Source organism: Carassius carassius, chromosome 24 (assembly GCF_963082965.1).
Source record: "Carassius carassius chromosome 24, fCarCar2.1, whole genome shotgun sequence".
NCBI lineage: Eukaryota > Metazoa > Chordata > Actinopteri > Cypriniformes > Cyprinidae > Carassius > Carassius carassius.
Genome location: NC_081778.1, coordinates 27,403,731 through 27,423,438, shown reverse-complemented (window position 1 = coordinate 27,423,438; position 19,708 = coordinate 27,403,731). Strand labels below are relative to the sequence as shown.

At 38.7% G+C, this 19,708-nt stretch overlaps 2 protein-coding genes across 3 annotated transcripts; both read left to right on the top strand.

Moving 5' to 3' along the window:
* The first annotated feature begins 100 nt into the window (after window positions 1-100).
* On the top strand, window positions 101-12,853 carry LOC132103352 (ATPase family AAA domain-containing protein 2-like). Of its 2 annotated transcripts, XM_059508395.1 has the most exons (29): window positions 101-423; window positions 906-1,039; window positions 1,151-1,203; window positions 1,289-1,439; window positions 1,611-1,692; window positions 1,767-1,857; window positions 2,022-2,171; window positions 2,287-2,395; window positions 2,724-2,747; window positions 3,027-3,131; window positions 3,316-3,424; window positions 3,503-3,618; window positions 3,757-3,931; window positions 4,019-4,107; window positions 4,205-4,364; window positions 4,473-4,563; window positions 4,691-5,005; window positions 5,624-5,744; window positions 6,269-6,455; window positions 6,541-6,726; window positions 6,880-7,015; window positions 7,123-7,319; window positions 7,444-7,603; window positions 9,226-9,348; window positions 9,433-9,591; window positions 10,104-10,538; window positions 10,636-10,769; window positions 12,395-12,523; window positions 12,706-12,853. In XM_059508395.1, the coding sequence occupies exons 1-29, from the start codon at window positions 286-288 to the stop codon at window positions 12,736-12,738; spliced, it is 4,092 nt and encodes a 1,363-aa protein (XP_059364378.1). In that variant the 5' UTR covers window positions 101-285; the 3' UTR covers window positions 12,739-12,853. The 2 variants fall into 2 exon arrangements, with proteins under 2 accessions (XP_059364378.1, XP_059364379.1); XM_059508396.1 differs by lacking the exon at window positions 2,724-2,747.
* Window positions 12,854-13,199: 346 nt separating this feature from the next.
* Window positions 13,200-18,164, top strand: LOC132103351 (zinc fingers and homeoboxes protein 1-like). The gene is made up of 3 exons (XM_059508394.1): window positions 13,200-13,555; window positions 14,911-15,175; window positions 15,488-18,164. The coding sequence occupies exons 2-3, from the start codon at window positions 15,016-15,018 to the stop codon at window positions 17,815-17,817; spliced, it is 2,490 nt and encodes an 829-aa protein (XP_059364377.1). The 5' UTR covers window positions 13,200-13,555; window positions 14,911-15,015; the 3' UTR covers window positions 17,818-18,164.
* Window positions 18,165-19,708: the final 1,544 nt, after the last annotated feature.

The window sequence follows — 19,708 nt, the reverse complement described above, 5'->3', positions numbered from 1 at the left end:
TAATTTATATTATTCTGAATACCTTATTTATATTTGAAAAAAATAAATTTTTTAGGGGGTCCATTCGCTTAAACGGCTCTAGTTTGCGTCTCGCCAGGACATTCGTATTATGCGTTGTGTCATTTGAAAGTGACGTTTGTGGCGCCAGAAATCAAGGAGGAGCGGAGTGCGTTTACAAAGCGATGTGTTATCGTACAAAATTTTGGCATATTAAAATCTTGGCAAAAACTTTTTGAAGTGAGTTTGACAGCGAATGGTCTGAAGCTCTTATAAGGTTCGTAAGAGATGGTGATGTTACGCAGTAACGGTGATATGGACTGCAGCTCAGAGTTTCTCTCTCTGAACCCGCCTCAGCGAAAGTCCGCGCGGCTGAAAAAGGCCCATGATGACAGTTTAACAAGCGCCGAGGACAGTCCGGCTAATGTGAGTTAAGAACACTTCTTTACAATTACTGATATGTTAGTATTTATTTTGTTTACCTAACGTTACAGTGAAACATTCCCTTTAACAAAACAAAGTTGGCGATTAAAAGAGCGCGAGATGCTCGAGTGAACTGCATGAGTGCGCGACATGTTAACTGTTAACAAAACATATATACGTTGATGTGAAGTGTTACGTCGGATACACATACATCGGTAATAATTTACATAGAGCATCTCAGCGGGATTTTATGTTTCAATAATGCGATGCGCATTTCAGTAGATGGGTAACGTTAGTTGGCAAGTCAAAAATAAGAATGTAATATATACACACTTAACCATTTTAATGTGGTTTGACACTTTTGAAAATTACAAATAATCATCATATAATGTGAAGTCCGATGAATTGTTGTTTGAAATGGTTTTGTATAGAGCATAGCATGTCAGACACTGCTATGATGTTTGCCTATGATACATTTTTTTCAGGGATTTTTGACTGTAAAGGAGGAAAACAGCATGAGTATCAGAGCTCAAAGAGGGAAAAAAATCACCTTTGCTGATATGAATGGACAAACAAGCAAATCTCCTCCAAAAGACGAGAAAAGTGGGAGGCATTTAAGGTGGGAATTTCATGGTTTAATTAATCTTATATTTGTTTAATCATCTGTAATGTTGTATTTACTACATATCTTATTTGTTATCTGTGTATTCCTTTATTTATGCATTCATAGAAAATCTCCAAGATTTCAGGCTGAGGGGGAGAGGTCAGCAGATGAGCACACAGGTGGGCACGTCAGAGTATTTAATAAACTTTAAGACCGCAGTATTGTTGTTTTTCAGCTTACAAAAAATACCAAATCTTTCTTCAGATGAGATGGAATCAACTCCAACTTCTAGAAACCTCCATGCTGGGATTCAAAGGCGTGAGGAAGACAGTGCCGTGAGACGTAGCTCCAGAATCACACGATATAAGCTTGATGCTAGGAACCAGTCTGTCCTCTACAACAGGCTCATTACAAAGTATGCACCTATATAGAAAACATACTGTTATATTTCTGTTGACTAATTTATGTCCGATTTTTCGATCTTCCTTTTTTGATGAGTTAAATATATCTTTGTTTTCAAACTTGGATGTGCAGCTGGCATTGTGTGAGGCTCTTGGCTCTCAGTGGCTGTTTTTGTCTATTTTAGCACTGCAGAGGCTGTACTTCAGAAGATGGATGACATGCAGAAAATGCGTCGGAGATTGAGGAGCAGAGACAGTGAGGAGGAGGTGCGTCATTGACTCCTCCAGTACTGCTGTGATCAGTCAGAACTTCACTCAGCTGTATTTGTGTTTTGTTTTAGAATTTGAGAATTTACTCTGGGACAAAAAGGAAGAGGATCACAAAATCTTCAGTAAGAGGACAAGAAGAGAGTTCTGATAACCAGGAGAATGGTAATGATTGTGAATTAGGAACTTCTTAATTCTGAACCAGTTTTTCCCGCACCTTTATCTAACAGTGGTCCTGTGTCACTGTTGATTACAGACCCAAAACAAAAACATTTCTATTAGCATCAGATGTATTTGGAAACTTAAACCAACCTGTATTTATTTTTTAGAATACAGTGATCAAGAAGAGGAGGAGGAGGATGGAGAAGGTGAGGAAGAAAATGATGTGGGAGATGAGGATGAAGACGAAGAAGACAATGGAAAGCGATATGAGTTTCGACAAAGAAAAGCTGTTGTGCGTTACCAGGCGCCTCTTGATGGTTGGTTTTATGGTCAATTAAACAGACCATGCATTTAAATGTACTCAGATCATCTATTTCTTTGTCTTATGCTTTGTTTCCATATTAATTTTTGTATATATTTTTTTAATTACAGAGCCAAAAAAGCAGAGCATATTTTTTAAGCGTCACTCCACCCCAATTAGACGAAGATTCACATTTAGTTCCAGTCCCAGGAGTTTGTACAACAACAGGAGGGGTACCAGGTCAGTACTAGTCATCTGGCTTTCTCCAAAAAATTTTTTTGTCATAATTTAATCCAATTGTCAAGAAAGAGCAAAGTCTTGGATTTGGTATTAGTTTGAGTCTTGACTTGAAAATGGATCTGTACAAGAGACACAATGCAGTGGTCAAATACATTGTGTTAATAGACCGGCAAATAAAAAGTTGTTCAGACGGAACCCCTTTATCACCCAACATCCCATCCTGAATAGTCCAAAAAGCACATTCCTACTTTGCACTGTAGTGTCTGTTTTATAATCTCAGAGGCACTCTTGTGTTTCCACTCATTTTTGTGTGTTTCTTGTGCTGTAGTTGTAGCAGGAGTGAGGGTGATGGGTAAGACCAAGCTTTCTTGCAGCCACATCTGCATGTGGATGATTCGGGAATTTTTAAAGAGAAGAAAACACAACAATCTACGATGCGTCACGCTTACATAATTATAACACAAATGTTTTAGGCACATTTAAATTAATGTTTTGGAAAGAGGTATTGGATAAAAGAGGTGGTGGCATATTTTATGAAAGTTTACACTTTTTATTGATGCTATAAATGTTTTTAGAAAATGTTTTAAAGTTTAGAATAAGTCATTTTGTGCTTTTGCCTTTGTCATCTCAGGAGAAGACATGCCATCCACAGTAGTGACTCCACCTCATCCTCTTCTTCTGATGAAGAGAAATTTGAGAGGCGGAGAAGTAAGAGTCGTAGCAGGTCAATAAACAGGTAAAAACTTTTTTTTTCTTGTTTTGTTTACAGATGCTATGCTTTCAAAAGAAACCTGGGTACAAAGTCTTGCAGAGTAAACATGACAAATCAAATAACTGAAATACAGCACCTGTAGTTGGTTTTGTGTACACAATAAAGAATCATATCTGTATCAAAAATCTAAATGCATTTCCCTTTGTAGATGCCTCCCTATGAATTTACGAAAGGAAGATTTGTTAGGAAATCACAAGGACAGGATGAAAATTGGAGCAAGTCTTGCAGATGTTGATCCAATGCAAATTGACCAAACAGTATGTATTTGCCATTCAACTTGAACTTAAAATTTTTTTTAGAGACCTGTGGTTGACTTGTTGGGTTTCCATGTGCAGGTGCATTTTGACAGCATTGGAGGTTTAGGAAAACACATCTCTGCACTGAAGGAGATGGTTGTGTTTCCTTTACTCTACCCTGAAGTCTTTGAGAAGTTTAAGATTCAGCCTCCAAGGTATGAAAAGCAATATTGATAAATATTTATGTTAAAATGCACAGTTGGATGACTAACAATCGGTTTGCAAAAATGAGAGGTAATGCTGAATATCAACTTTTGCAGAATGTATGTTGATTAAATGCTATGTGTTTCCAGAGGATGTCTGTTCTATGGCCCTCCTGGCACAGGAAAGACTTTGGTAGCTCGAGCCCTGGCAAACGAGTGCAGTCAAGGTGAGAGGAAGGTGGCGTTCTTCATGAGAAAAGGAGCTGATTGCCTCAGCAAATGGGTGGGCGAGTCTGAGAGACAGCTCCGCCTCCTGTTTGACCAGGTTGCCCACATTTAAACTAAAATTAAATTTCATTTAGAAATAGTCATTCTTGAATGCCTAATTTTGTCTACGTCTTTTATTTTGAAGGCGTACCAGATGCGTCCATCAATTATTTTCTTTGATGAAATTGATGGTATCGCACCTGTTCGGTCCAGCCGGCAAGACCAGATACACAGGTATGTTAGTCTGTTTTTCTGCAATTTTTATATTTATCTTTTCTTGCTTACATGCAATGAAACTGTTCTATTGCTTGTTTTTTTATGTTGTCTGAAGCTCCATTGTGTCCACTCTCCTGGCTCTCATGGATGGGCTAGACAGCCGTGGGGAAGTGGTTGTTATTGGAGCCACTAACCGTCTGGACTCCATCGATCCTGCGCTTAGACGGCCTGGACGTTTTGACAGAGAGTTTCTCTTCGGCCTACCAGACAGAGAGGTGGGAGTTTCAAACTCTGTTGTGGAATGCATTATACACCGTTTATTTTCGACTGCAGTTTTTGTTTTGTTTTATAGTAATGTACAAGACATTGTTGCTGATTTTTAGGCTCGCAAAGATATTTTGAAGATTCATACTAAGCAATGGGACCCACAGCTGTCTGATGTGTTTCTTGAAGAGTTGGCTGACAAGTGTGTTGGTAAGAGCTTTACCTGTTCCAGTATGTGAAACGACTTGAGTGCATCTCACGTAACAGCATCTCATCCTGTCCTGCACTATCATTCTTTATTTTATACCAATAGTCAAAACTCTCTCTGTGCTTCCAGGTTATTGTGGCGCAGACATAAAAGCTGTATGTTCAGAAGCAGCTCTGTGCGCCTTGCGTAGACGCTACCCCCAGATATATGCTTCCTCCCAGAAGCTTCTGTTGGATGTGGAGTCCATCAACGTGAGTGGCCGGGACTTTCTCTCGGCCATGAGGAAGATAGTTCCAGCTTCACAGAGGGCAGTGGCCTCTCCAGCTAAAGCGTTCACACCTGTTATTGAACCCCTGCTAAGCTCTGCCCTCAATAACGCCATGGAGATGCTGCAGAGACTGTTTCCTCATGTAGAGCAGGGCCTCAAGAAGAAAAGAGATGCTGGTAAAGACAACTGTTTTTATCACTCTTTCCCCCTAGCAGTGTGCTAAAACACTCAAAATAACGCATGCATAACACTGTAGTAGCCAAACTCTTAACACCTTACAGTGTTTCCCACAGCCTTACACTCTATTTGTGGCGGCACTCCCCTGCCCCCATATACAGTATATGTATATGCAAATTAATTTTCTGCCAGCAGGAGGAGCTTTAAGATCGGGAGAGATAGAGGTTTCTCCGGTTACGGCTGTAAAGCTGAGCTCACAAACACTGCTTTATCAGGCATTACATGGAAGATGAAATGAAAATGAAATCGAAAAATTTATAAATACAGTCGGTTACCTTCTGAAATACAGTGATATAAAAACAGTCACACTGATTTTTGATTTTGAAATGTGCAGTGCTCGTTTATTCAATGAAGTCAAAGCCTTTTGGAAAATCTATTTGTGACGGTCAGTTTTAATATTGTGGCGGCCCGCCACAAATAAATCAATGTGGGAAACTTGATATCATGTCTTAATATAATGTCAGTGTGCTTTGCATGGACAGACAACATTCATGTTTATTTATTTAGTTTGTGTTTTGAAATTCATAATCAATGCAAGTAAATATTTTCTATTTTAGAGGGGGTGTCTGGCATCTTGGATGATCTACTTCAGACTGAAGATGAGGGGTCTTCCGTGAGCATTACTAATAAAGGCCAGAAGAACACTGGACTGGCTGCAAGTGCTCTTTATCTGAACAGGTTAGAAATGTGATTAACTCTCTTCTGTGCTGACTTGGTGCATATGGGGAAGCACAAGCAATATTTTGCACAAGCAATAACGTTGTTATCCATTTTAAGGGTTAGACATGAGTGTCATGTACACAATTTCCCTTTTCTTGACTGAACTGTTAATTTGTGGTACAATTCACTGTGTACAGATACGAGTTCACAGGAAGCCTTGTTATGAGAGAAAAGATATCATCACAAAGTTTTATGTAATCAAAGGTTTTAAGACAGGATGTAATTTTTTTTTTTTTTAAATGCTTTTCATCAGATCCAGTTTATCATCAACAAAAGTTGTTCTTAGTCATGCCTATACATGTGTAAGAAAATAACACCACATATACTGGGACATTTTTTTAAAGTTATTATTCTAATAATAACAACAATAATAGTAATGGGATTAATAATGGAGAGTTCAAAATGTTGGTATATTTGTAGTTGTTTTAACTTGCCTGCCATCTCTGTGCTCTGCTACATTGCTTCCATTACATGAATTGCAGGAGTGCCCTGCAGCAGCCTACCTCATTCAGACCCAGACTGCTGCTCTGTGGGACATCAGGCTCTGGTCAGACCTCACACTTGGCTCCTGCTATTCTTCATGCCCTAGAGAAATTCACTGTTTACACCCTCGATGTTGCTGTTTTGTATGGGGTCAGTTCAGCCACCCCGGAGGAGGCCTGTGCACAGGTGAATATGCTGAATTTATACTAGAGTCAAGATACAAAGATGACATTTTTTAATCAAATGACTATCAATCTATATTGAACATCAGGTTTTCTGTGAAGCAAGGAGAACCACCCCCAGCATTCTGTATGTTCCACACATCCAGCGCTGGTGGGACACAGTGAGCACAACTTTAAAGGCCACATTCATCAGTCTCTTGCAGGACATCCCTTCATTCTGCCCATGCCTCCTCCTCGCCACATGCAGCTTTCCTCACCACACTCTCTATCCTGAGGTACCACATGTGCTGTATACGCAGTACTGGGGCTTGTTTGGCTTCAAGAGTAAATGAAATGGCATTTTTGATGCAATTTATCTTCTGTAATGTTATTGTATGACAAATCTTTTTTTTTTTTCTTTTTTTTTGTGATTGTTTACCTGTTTAAAGGTGCAGGACCTTTTCCATGTTGAGTATGGCGAGGTGTTCAATGTTCCACTTCCATCTCGGGAGGAGAGGCTCAGATTCTTTGAGGATCTTATTTTAAATCAAGCTGCTAAACCACCAGCATCTAAGAGAGAAGCGGGTGAGTTTTCTTGTTTTTTGTTTTGTTTTTGTTTTTCTCTGTAATGTTTTACACATTCTTAGTATTTGCATGCAAACCTGTGATATCTCCTGCTTTCTACTCTTTAGTCCTCCAGGCACTGGAGGTGTTACCGGCGGCCCCTCCACCGCCTCCCCGCCAGCTCTCTGAGCAGGAACAGCAGAAACTAGAAGAGCAGGAAGAGGATACGCTCAGGGAACTCCGCCTCTTCCTGCGGGATGTCACCAACCGATTGGCTCAGGACAAACGCTTCAAGGCCTTTACAAAGCCTGTGGACACAGAGGAGGTAAGACTAAAATTTTAGTCCCGCAGCCCCTGTATCAACTCTCTCCAGCTGTTGATATTTGTGAACCAGTGTCATGTGCTCACTGAGATCGTATATGTGGGTTTTTTTTTTTTTTTTGGTGCAGGTTCCCGATTACACTACAGTCATCAAACAGCCTATGGACCTGTCCACAGTTCTCTCCAAAATTGATCTGCACAAGTATCAAACTGTGGCAGCTTACCTGCAGGATGTGGATCTGATCTGGCAGAATGCTCTTGAGTACAACCCAGACAGAGACCCCTCAGGTAGGCTGAGAATTTTAACCATGAAACACAAAACAGTTCTATATCTGCTTAATTTTATATGTGGTAATAACTTTTATACAATAGCTGAATAAACAAGTTAATATTGTGTTAATTTAAGAATTTGTTCAATTTGAGAAATGAAAAGCTTCTAATAAAGCCACAGCTGAACTGTTGTGCATCTCCAAGCAACACACAGCTGTGTTTTTGCTACCGAGTGAATCCATGGTTTTTAACAACTCAAGCCAATTATCAGGGTTTGTGAAAAACCTGGAAAAGTCATGAAATTTTAAAATGGCAATTTCCAGGCCTGGGAAAACTAGTAAACCCAGAAAGTTTTGAAAAGTCTTGGAAATTTATTTCACAAATATCTGTGAAACAGATTATATTTTTAATCAGGTCAGTGCGGGATTGCACATATGTCACATAGTTTTACTCATTCCCACAGGTTTTGCATTTATAATGCGGGAAATTCCCGCAAACATTTAATATAGCATGTAAGTTAGATGGAAATAAATCCACATAGAATATCAGATCAAATTAGTCAAATTAATGCCGCATAAGTGATTCAGCTTCCAACATGGCTTTACGTCAGTGCATCTTGCCTGCGCTACAGTAGAGCTGCTTCATGAGACAGCATTTTGTTACAGTTGACAATTGTCACTTGCCTGAATGAGGCATTGTTGCATCGTCACAAAACTATCATTTGCACATTTTTAAAATTTGTTTAAAAAAAAAAAGTCTTTTTAAACCATTCGGTAGTCACACACTCCACTACGGTTTTCTGTGTGCTTGCAGTCACATCAAAAGCATTAAAAAATGCCCGTCCTGGTGAGTATCCTCATAAACACTTGGTTTTGTCTTAAGTGAATGTAAGTTACAGTTGCTGAGAAAGAAAATCGTTGTGTATCAGTATATTGGATCCAGGCAGTCAGTCTTAAAGGGACAGCGCCCTAATAAAGCTGTGCCTTCTGTCATTAAGGTTAATTTAACAACAAAAAGACAAATGAATATAAAAAATAATTTAATTACAAAAAAAAATCAATCACTGCTTTTGACTAAACTAACTTTAATTTTAAGAATTGTTTTTAATTTACAGTTTATTCCATTTCTGGACCTGAATACTACTGTTAGACCTAAATGGTTTCCTAAATGAAATTCAGGTCATGAGTTTAGTTGATAATATTGTTTAAATAAATGATAAAATTTCGTGATATGAGATATGTTCTCTGCCTGGAGTACTGTCTGGCACAGTCGCAGCTTGTACTTATTATTAAAACAAACTAAATTCATCCTTGGATGAGCATAAAAGATTTCCAGAAACATTGTAAAAATTGTAATTAATACAAAATTTTGACTGGTATGTAAATTCTTTACTGAACATTGGTGACACAACCACCTTATTGTATGTAGGCAGTTTACAGTTTCCATTCAACTCGGCACATTAATACTCAAATGTGCAGTAAAGGGTTTATCAGCATTTGCTATTTTACTTTGATAGCATATCCAGTCAAATATCAGAGATAGAACTGTCCTTTATGACTTTCCAAGTTTGTTTTGCATTAACATAACATTTGTAGGATTTCCGTGGCATGCAATATCAATGATGTTTGTGCTTTTAATAGATCGGCTCATCAGACACCGTGCCTGTGCTCTTAAGGACACCGTGCATGCCATAATCAGAGATGAATTAGATGAGGACTTTGAGAAGATCTGCGCTGAGATCAAGGAGTCTCGCATCAGACGAGGTTTCACTGATGCTACTTTAGATCATATGTGGATTTCTAGTGAGACTGTGGTCATCACTCACATTTCTAATATTTTATTTTCAGGCTCCACCTCATCACGGTTCACTCCTGCCTACTACCACGTGCTGCCAAAGGTGTCTGCTACAGTGGAGCAGAAGACGGGTGATCCAGCACCCAGTAAAGATGCTACAATTGTGCCAGCACAAGCAGTGATATCACCATATCAAACAGGAATTAATACAGGTGATTAACAGAGCTGTACTGACATCAGTGCTATAGAGCCTCTCAAAACTGCCTTGCATGAGGTAGGATTTGAGGTTTTAGCATCTATAGTTTTGATTAAATAATCAGCACAAGTCTTGATACCAGTTTTGAAACCACAATATTATTATTTGGCTGATTTCTTTTTCCATTGTAAAATTATCATTATTTTCATTTTGGGACATATTTGCCGGTTACATGCCTTTTATTATTACTTAATAATAATAATAATAATAATAATAATATTTTTAAAGTTAAATATTAACATTAAAATAATGGCATGTAGCCTTTAAAAGTATGTCCTAATAAAAAATTGCCAATTCAATTAAAAAGATTGAGTGGTTTTGTTTTTCTCGTCAATATTGTTTGATTTATATGAACAATATTTTAGCATTGACTTATATCAATTATTTTACCAGTACTTTTGACATTAAGTCAGATTGGTAGGCTTTCTTTCATGCAGACTGTGAATGAAATGTTTTGTCTATCCACAGCTTCACAGATGAAAAAAAAGAGGAAAAACCGATGGAGAAATGGAGTCATCCGCAGAAAGAAATCTTGCTCACATTTGAACTCAAAAGATAACCCTAACACAACAGAATCAGGGGACGAAGAAGAGGATGAAGAGGAAGATGGAAAACTGGCTGAGAGTGAAGATCCAGAGAAGATGAAAGATGTTGAATGTGAGTCAATGGAGACTGATTGCTGTGCTCGTACAGAGGAACCCTCAGAATCCACGGCTGTAGCAGAGAATAACAACATCCTTAATGAAGGACAAGAACATGACAATACTGCCTCTGCAGTAGACGAAGTCATGAGTGTTGAGACCAGCCAGAATAATGCCATAAATGGCCAAAATGGTGTCCAAGAATCAGAGAGCACTGAACCTAAGAGGACGGAGGCAAGTGCAGAGGACATCCCAGGAACAGGTTAGCAAATCACAAAAAATATTTAGCACTTGTTTTATAACAGTTATGGTGTTTGTATGAACATGAAGCAGTACTTGAGTTTGCATGAAATTTTCAGAGTTGAGACTGAGCCGGATGACGAGAGGTTTTAAGATGCAGGCCGAACAGCAGAGTCTCATCAGTTTGAATGCTGCCATGAAGATCCTTGAGCAGAAGAACATGCCTCTTATCGTGGACCACAACAAACTGAAAGTAAGTCAGATATATAATATCAATAACAGATAGTGGGAAAACTGAAGAAGCAAGTATGCATGTTAACCCTCTGGAGTCGATTAACGCGGATACGCTTTATGAGTCATTTTCTTCTGATAACCCCGAAAAGAACTTAAATTACACTTTCAGTTTTAATCGTACAGATAAAAGCAATACATCAATCGAATCTGTAAAGGGTCTACTTTTTTTTGGATACAGACATAATAACAACAAAACTTTGTGCACTTACGCCCCAGCGCTGAACGCGCTATTCAGATTCAAACTGAAGTGTGCGGCTTGAATACGCCCACACAGAAGAAAAAGCAGCCAGACTGTTCTTCAAGTTCTTTTATTTTACTGTTTGCTTCGCGATGAGAGGAATAAGACATAAATCACCCCAAAAAGATGTGATGTGGTTGAGGATTTGAGAAATGGATTTCCTCAGAAAAAAAATAATGAAGCACTTTATTCAGCAGAGATCATAAACATGAGTAAGTCTCTTTTTATTTATTTATATACTTGTACTATTTTTCACATAACGTGTAAACATTTTACTAGTTAGACTTTTTCCAAAGACTTTTTCCAAACTATAATTCCTGACTAAATGTATAATCAAGTGAAACATTATGAAGTTTCAATAACAATATACAATACTATACCATTCAAAAGCTTGATGTAAATGATATAAATGTAACAAATAGATAACTGTAACAAATGTAACAAACAATGCTGTTCTTTCAATTTATTCCCCCTAAAAAACCTGAAAAATATTCTCAGCTCTTTTCAACATTTATAATAATTATAATAATAACAATAAATGTTTTTTTGTAGAAAATAAGATTGTTAAAAGGATTTCTGAAGGATTGTGTGACTGGAGTAATGATGCCAAAAATTAGTTTGAAAGTCAGCTTTGATTGTTCCTAATAAACTGTTTAACTGCTTCCCCAAGTGGATATTAAATTATGTTGTGGGATAATTAAATATATTCTTAATAAACTACAAACATATAATTATATAGATTTATTTTGTTCTCACATTCTTGCTTGTAACTCCTTCCTCTCAGTGGCACAGATGACTGAATGGCTCATTATGCAGCTCATTATGCAGGGCCTTCGTCTTCTCAGGTGCAAATCACAATGATATTCATGATAGTTTACGCCTACTCGCATATGACTTTTACCAACAAAAAGTGTATTAGAAAATGTAAATCAATATATTGTTTTCTGTAAGTGAGTAAACAAGATGATTTTCACATAATTTAGAAAGGAAAAATTCTAGGCTACAAGCTCCAGTTCTCAAAAATCCCGAGAACCAATGTTCTGTATGTGTTTTATGGCCTTATTCAAGTGATTTAAGATTTTTAGTTTTTCACTAACCACGCATAACATTTTTTTTCTATAACAATCATGTACATGCATGCATTTCACATATTATTATAGCCCAGTTTGTGCTGACTACAGTGAGATTAGCCCATTTAGATATTTATAAGAAACTGAAAAAAGCACAAATGTCAGGGCATGACAAAACTTCTCCAGGCCCCAAAAATACCCTTAGACTCCAGAGGGTTAACTTGACTTCTGCATTGAAAAGATTTTTTTCAATCACTGTTTTCATTATTAATTCAGGAACTTCTACAGACAGTTTTGGACATGACAGAGGGATATGAGGTCAATCAACTGGAGAAACTGTATGCTCTGCTGTGCCAGAGCATTTATAGACACAGGAAAGATTACGACAAAACTGCACTTATACAGGTACATTTAGATCATGCAAGAATATGTCCTGCTGCCTTAACTCAATATTCTGCTGATTGTACAGTACTTTAGAACCTAGGTGTGATTATTTAAAAGGTATAAATTAAAAAAAAAAAAAAGATATTTAAAAGGTTTACTGACTTAATCAGTCTACATAATACGTATTTTCTTTTATTTTCCAGGAGATGTCAAAAGACGTTGAAGAGTTTTCCTAGTTCTTTTTAATAAACTATACTATATATTTCTTATAACTGGTCTATAAATTATATTTTGCTAATTCTTTAGTCATGTCTTTTAGTGTTGTGCATATTAAAGCCTTCATCACAATTATCATTGTCTTTGTTTTTTTATACCAAGCATATAGTTTGGTAATGGTACAAATATCTGATCTACTCATTGACTAAAATACTGCAAATAGTTGTGTACTGTAATCACTTGTGATTTCTACTCTTCTGTGTCAGATAATATCTAAATCAATCTAGTAGAAAAGATGGGGAAAATTCCACTTGAGTGTATAAAGCGATGCATGAGGGTCACGTGACTGCACGTTGGCTCTGATTGGACAGTTTCATAGTTTGGAGGTTGTACATTTCTATAGTCAATGCTCTGATTTCTTAGCGCATATACAATATTAAAGTCCACAGGTGTGTGCGTTGGACCTGTACGAAGTACTGCGTGAGTGTCTCGGTTAAATTAGCGTCCAAACATGTTTTAACGCCGAGTTTACGTGACTGCTGGGAGTCGCCTGGCGATGATGTCACGACGTATAACTGACAGCGTTGACGCCTGATGATCATTAAAAACTGCCATTAAAATGAGCGCAGATGATTGTTTACTCTGAGACCCATAAAACACCAGCGCAGTGTGCCTGACCAAATAATAGAGTAACGGAGACATCAGGGAGTGAAACATCCGATCGGCGTGGCATCTGTCCGGTCTATCCAGGGTTTTCCCCCTCTATACGTGCGGCGGGTCTCGGTCCGTCTCGCCTCCGCTCTTCCTGCCACTGTTTGACACTGAACCTCGCGGCCGGTGAGTTCCAGCGCATCCCTGAAGCTCCCTCACTAACAAAAAGTACCGGAAAGTTCCTTGGTATTATCTTGTTTTTAGTACTTTGTAACATGGTAGTACCATTTTAGTTTTCTGAGCATTCTTGAGGTACCATACATATACAATGTATCATGGGTTAATGATGGTATCTGGCAACACCACTGTACGTTGATACTATGGTGCTGAAATTTATGTTCTATTAACTTGGTGCTTAAGATAGTTACGTAAATACCCTGGTGCATATGTACTTGCATATGATTAAAAATGTCTTACCATGGTTTTATCATCTGTGCCAAGAGTGTAATGGAACCGACAGTATCTGTAAGTCACACTTTAAACGCATATAAACTAAACTCACACGTCTGACATTTCTCAGTCTGCAACTGAACTATTGCCCAATGGTGACGCCTGTGACACAAAAAAAACGGAGACATTGACAGTGGTTAATGCATTACGTGTCATATCATTTATTAAAATGAATATTAATTTTAAAATGCTCTGTTCACTTTTAGTTTGTTCTTAATGCAATAGTTAATGTAAACATACGCCACTTTTAATCTTCGATATGTATAGTTATGGGGAATTAACTTTAACCAAGGTCACTCTCAGTAACATTTTAATTAATTATTATTAGATTGTATATTATAAGTGTATTTTTAAACTCAATATTTGTATCTTGTATTTTTATTTATTTATTTGCACAACAGTGAGTCATTAATGTCAAAATGTAATTTATCAAATCAAACGCACAATAAACATGTTAAAGAACATTTTAATTAATTGTGTGTAATTGCGGTTACTATTTTGGAGCTATTGGCAGTTTTTACCACATGTTCAGTGTTTTTAAGCTGATTTTTAGTTTTTAGAAAAACGATGAAATGTTGTAAACTTAATATTCAGCAAAATAGATATCTAGGTCACTACAGTGTATGCAGATGCACTAAACCTATATGACTACTGATAAATATGCCACATGTTGGATAACAGATAAAAAAAAAGTTAACATCAACTGATGTTTTATCTACTGTTAACGTACAACCTTACTGTAAAGTGGTTCCTAGATTCTGCAGTGTTGGATTGGCATTTAATTCTAAATTACAGTCTTCAAATCAAATCAAGTCAACTTTATTTATATAGCGCTTTATACAATACTGATTGTGTCAAAGCAACTTTACAGTGTCAAACAAGAAAATTGTGGAATGCAGCAGAAGATACTACACTCAACAATCTCAGTAATTTGCTATAGTGTCTGTATGAATGCATCATTAAATATTTTTTAATTATTATTTACATTTTAACCAGTGTCTTGTGTGTGTTTTTGTTTCTCTGACTTTCAGGATGTTGAGCTCAAATCTTGGAATGGGACAAACGTTTAGCATGTAAATTCAACTTCCCTGAGGTTTTGGCCATCTTATATTTTCTTTTTCACATTCAAAAGCACAATGTCGAGCAGAAGGAAGTCCACGACCCCCTGCATGGTGCTTCCATCAGATGTTGTAGAGCAAGATCCTGATACGGAGGCCCTGGAAGGGAATGAAGGAGCCGAGAGTATGGCAGATGGTCCTACTGAGGGAGCAGTTGTGCCCATGGAAACAGAGACAGGTGAAGTTCACTTCTCAAGGCAAAATTGTCCTGGTTGGAATGGTGTCCTTACCAAGTGCAACATGACAAGTAACATTTCCGTTCACATTAAAAGATCCGATGCTTCAAAATACAGCTTTGTTGATTGAGTTTTTAGACCAATGGAATTTGGCGGGGCTACCTTGCAGACTGCCAAAAAAAAAAAAAATATATATATATATATATTTTTTTAAATAACCTCTTGTCGCACAATGCTGTTGACATTTTTACCTTTCAGACACTCATGCACAGTACTTATTCTAATCAAAGGAATATTTTTTTCTGTCCCTACAGAACATGAGGGAATCAATTTCTTGAGTGAGGACTGTCGTTCTTCAGGAAAACGCTCAAGCCAAATGTCACTAGAGCAGCCCATCTCTGATCTGATCGCCGGGGATGGTTTTGTGCAGACAGAGATGGAGGATAGTGATGACCCCTCAGTTACTGGAATCCCTCTCAGCAAGACGCCTATAATGAAAATGAAAAGCAAGTCTGAACCCAAGAGAATAGCTGTGTCTCTAAAAGGCACAAGTGAAAGCGAGGCAGTGACTGAAAGTGAGATGGAACTGGAGCCACTGGAAGCATCAGTAATGGGCACTTCCATGGCACCAGAACTCATGAGCCCATTGCTCACAGAGTCTGTAAAGCCCAGCGTTCTTGTCAATATTACAAACCCTGTGGTAGCAGATCAAAAGAAGCTGGTTATGAACCCTGCAACGGTTCTTCCGGCAGGCCTGGCCCAAGTGCTTTCTGCCTTGCAGGCCCAGCAGAGTGCTCAAACTCAACTTCTAATACCAATGAGTAGTATTCCCACATATAACTCTGCGATGGACTCCAATCCAGTCCTAGTCAACACCTACAAGAAGTTCCCCTACCCGTCTGTGTCTGAAATCATGGGACTTGCAGCACAGACCAAGTTCAGTGAAGAGCAGATAAAGATCTGGTTTTCGGCTCAGCGTTTGAAGCATGGTGTTAGTTGGACCCCAGAAGAGGTTGAGGAAGCCAGGAGGAAGCAATTTAATGGCACAGTCCACACAGTTCCCCAGACCATCACAGTCATCCCAGCCCATCATTTTTCCACCACTAACGGTCTGCAGTCTATTCTTCAGACCTGCCAGATTGTGGGTCAACCAGGTCTGGTTCTGACACAGGTTGGCACAGCCAACGGCCTCCCAGTGACCACCCCAATAACCCTGACCGTAGCTGGAATGCCCAGTCAAAGCCAGACGCCCAAGATCGCAACCAATCAAACAAGCCCTGTGCTCAGTGAAACTAAAAGAGCTACTACAGTTCAGCCCCCATCGCTGACCCCTCAGGAGAACTCTGCACTCAGTGCCGATCACTTTGGCCTGCGGCCTAAGAAATCCAAGGTACAGCTGGCTGAACTGAAAGCAAGCTATTTGACGAATCAGTTTGCCAGTGATGCTGAGATAGCTAGGCTAATGAGGTTGACCAATCTCACCAAGGGCGAGATTAAAAAGTGGTTCAGCGACACCCGATACAACCAGCGCAATTCTAAGAACAGCCACGCCTTCATCGCGAATGACAATCCCAAGGGTAGCAGCAGTGCCACCATTGTTATCGACTCCAGCGATGAAACGCCGGTGTCTCCGACACCATCACCCGTCAAAGAGAAGGAGACGCGTGCCAAAACCTGGAATCCCTTCCCGGACTTTACGCTGCAGAAGTTTAAAGAAAAGACACCAGAGCAGTTGGTGGTCCTAGAGGAAAGCTTTCAGAAATGTGACACACCCACTGATGAAGAGCTCAGCCGGCTGAGGGCTGAGACGAAACTTACCAGGCGTGAGATCGACGCCTGGTTTACGGAAAAAAGAAAAACCCCTGTGCCCGATTCCTCAGAGTCAAAAGCAGATGGTGAAACATCCCAAAAGAAGGGGAGCCAAACTCCACCTGGAGGAAAGAGGCTAAGCAAAGAGAAGGTTACTAAGAAAACTCCCGAGCAGCTTCATGTTCTGAAAACAGCATTTGTTCGCACCCAGTGGCCCTCAGCGGAAGAATACGACCAGCTGGCTGAGGAGAGTGGACTGCCCCGTTCCTACATTGTCAATTGGTTTGGCGACACACGCTATGCCTGGAAGAATGGCAACTTGAAGTGGTATTTTTACTATCAAAGTGGAAACATGGGAGGAACGAATGGCAACAAAAACAGAAAACGGAGGATTCGAAACCGCGGTTGGGGAAGAACCCGTAATAGAAAAGTGAAGAAGCACACAGAATCGGAGAAGAATTTACCAGTAAGATTCAAGTCTGGAAGGGATATTCTGAAGGAGTACTACTTGAAGCACAAGTTCCTAAATGAACAGGACTTGGATGAGCTTGTTGCCAAGTCTAACATGAGCTACGAGCAGGTGAGAGAGTGGTTTGCAGAGATTCATCAGAAGGAGGAAATGGGTACCAACCCGTTTGAAGATAAAATGGGAAATGAAGACCAAGATGAGGAGGAGGACGAGTCACCTGGTGGAAATGAGACTGCGGTTGAGGATCAAGGACCTGCTTTGGGAGATGAAGACGGTGATGAGGATGATGACGACACTGATGACAGCGATGCCTGGGAGCCTCCACAGAGCGTTCGAAAAACATTGCCAATGTCTGAGGGTCAGTGATCGTTCTGAATTGGCTTTATTCTGCGCAATGGCCCTTGACAGTGTTGGGTCTCGACCACATGCCCTCTACCACTGCACCAATTCTTCTTATATTCTATGTAGTTTCACATAAGGTTTGACCAGATCTTAAAGATCATAAACATTGAGGAGAACCGTTTTTGGTCAGAATGTTTGACTACATTCAAAGATTGAGAAGTCATCCACATTAACAGGGTTTTTTTTCTCTGCGGCTCTGCAGTGCATCCCTGAAATAATATTAACAGTGTCATGCATACAATTTTAACTTATGTCTACAAGAATTGATCATGCACCTTAAACCCTTGTACATACAAAGTAATCCTAGGCTTTTCTATGTCAAATGGAGAACACAGTGCCAAAGGTATTGTATTGAATGTTATGGTTCTCTTAATAATGGGAACAGTAGCTAATTAAGGGAATATGAATGAATACATTGTGTCAATTGGATGCTTAAGGCACTTTGTCAGCCACCGTGATGTACGGAACTTTTAACGCAACTTTAGCCACCTTATTTGTGTAGGGCGAGACCAAACATTTCAAATTGAATTTTCAAATTCAGTGACACGCAAGTGTTTTTTTTTTTGTGTTTTTTTTGGTGGTTTTTTGCGGTTTGTTCATTTTTAAAGTGAGATCTCCCACCGATTTCTCGTCTACACAGTTCATAAGCCTGCAAGCAAAGGGGAGTTTCATTTGCTTGGCACATTTTAACGGATCATGTAAGAAAACAATGTGTATATGCCCTAATCATGAAGTGGTATGTTTTCCATCTTAATGACTGCTGCAGAATCTTTTTTGAGGAATATGTTTTTTTTCCCCATTAATACCTTGCTTTTGTAGGACTAAATGAAGCATGAACTATTGATGAATAATTACCACATGGGTGTAATTTGAGGTTGTCTTTTTATATTTGCGCATGAAAACCGCACTATGACTGGTACTTTTAAAATCACCCCTGTGTAAGACATTCACCATCTTCATTATAACAGCATGTATCTGACATTTAGTAGAACGATGGAGGAAAAAAGTGTTCAGTTTGTACAAATACCTTTATGCTCAACCAGTAGTTTAAATCCTTTTATAAGTTTCTATTTATGGTTAAATTTCATCTCTACACGAGCGTGTTACTTGTATGGCGATCATTCAAATAATTCTTGTGTGATTTGAGACTGATATTTTACACATTTTTAAGTGCACTCTGATGTAATTTTGGTTTTATGTCCTGATTTCTTACTTTTTTGGTGAAAATTTATTTGATTTGCTTGCAACCCTGCTTGCATTTTCCTGTGAATACTGTAGTGTATTATAGGAGAGAGGTCAAAGGTGCCTCTGTGAACACGGTAAGTACTGTTTGAACAAAATAGCACATTTAAACTTAGCAAAATGTGTCCTCTCCAGTTAACAATCAATCCTCATGTTTTTTAGAGTTTGAGAGCCTTACTGGGATCTTGCTTTGAATGCATTTTAGTTTAGAATCAAGCCACATTTATATGTTGTGGATCCTTCTCCTGTCACTAATAGCATAAAACTACAATTTCTAAAATGGTCAGAATCAGCTTAGTCTGTTTCTAGGCTCTGAAAAACTGTTTTTTACATTCACCAATACTACTAATAATAATACAGATCTGGAACCATCATGGACTGTGATTTGAAACTCATGACGAGCCTTAAAATCTATAGATGCCGCTGTAGTGGCAAAAGCTTTATTTCCCAGAGCCATAGGCCTTGTGCAATGCTTTTAATTTAATTGAACTGTTTTAATAGGCTTTTGCTTGATTTAGACTAAATGTATATATTTTCTACTTGTTTGAGGACAACGCAATAAATTTGGATGAAAAAAAGTGGTTTATGCTGTTCTTTTTTTCCTCAGAGATGG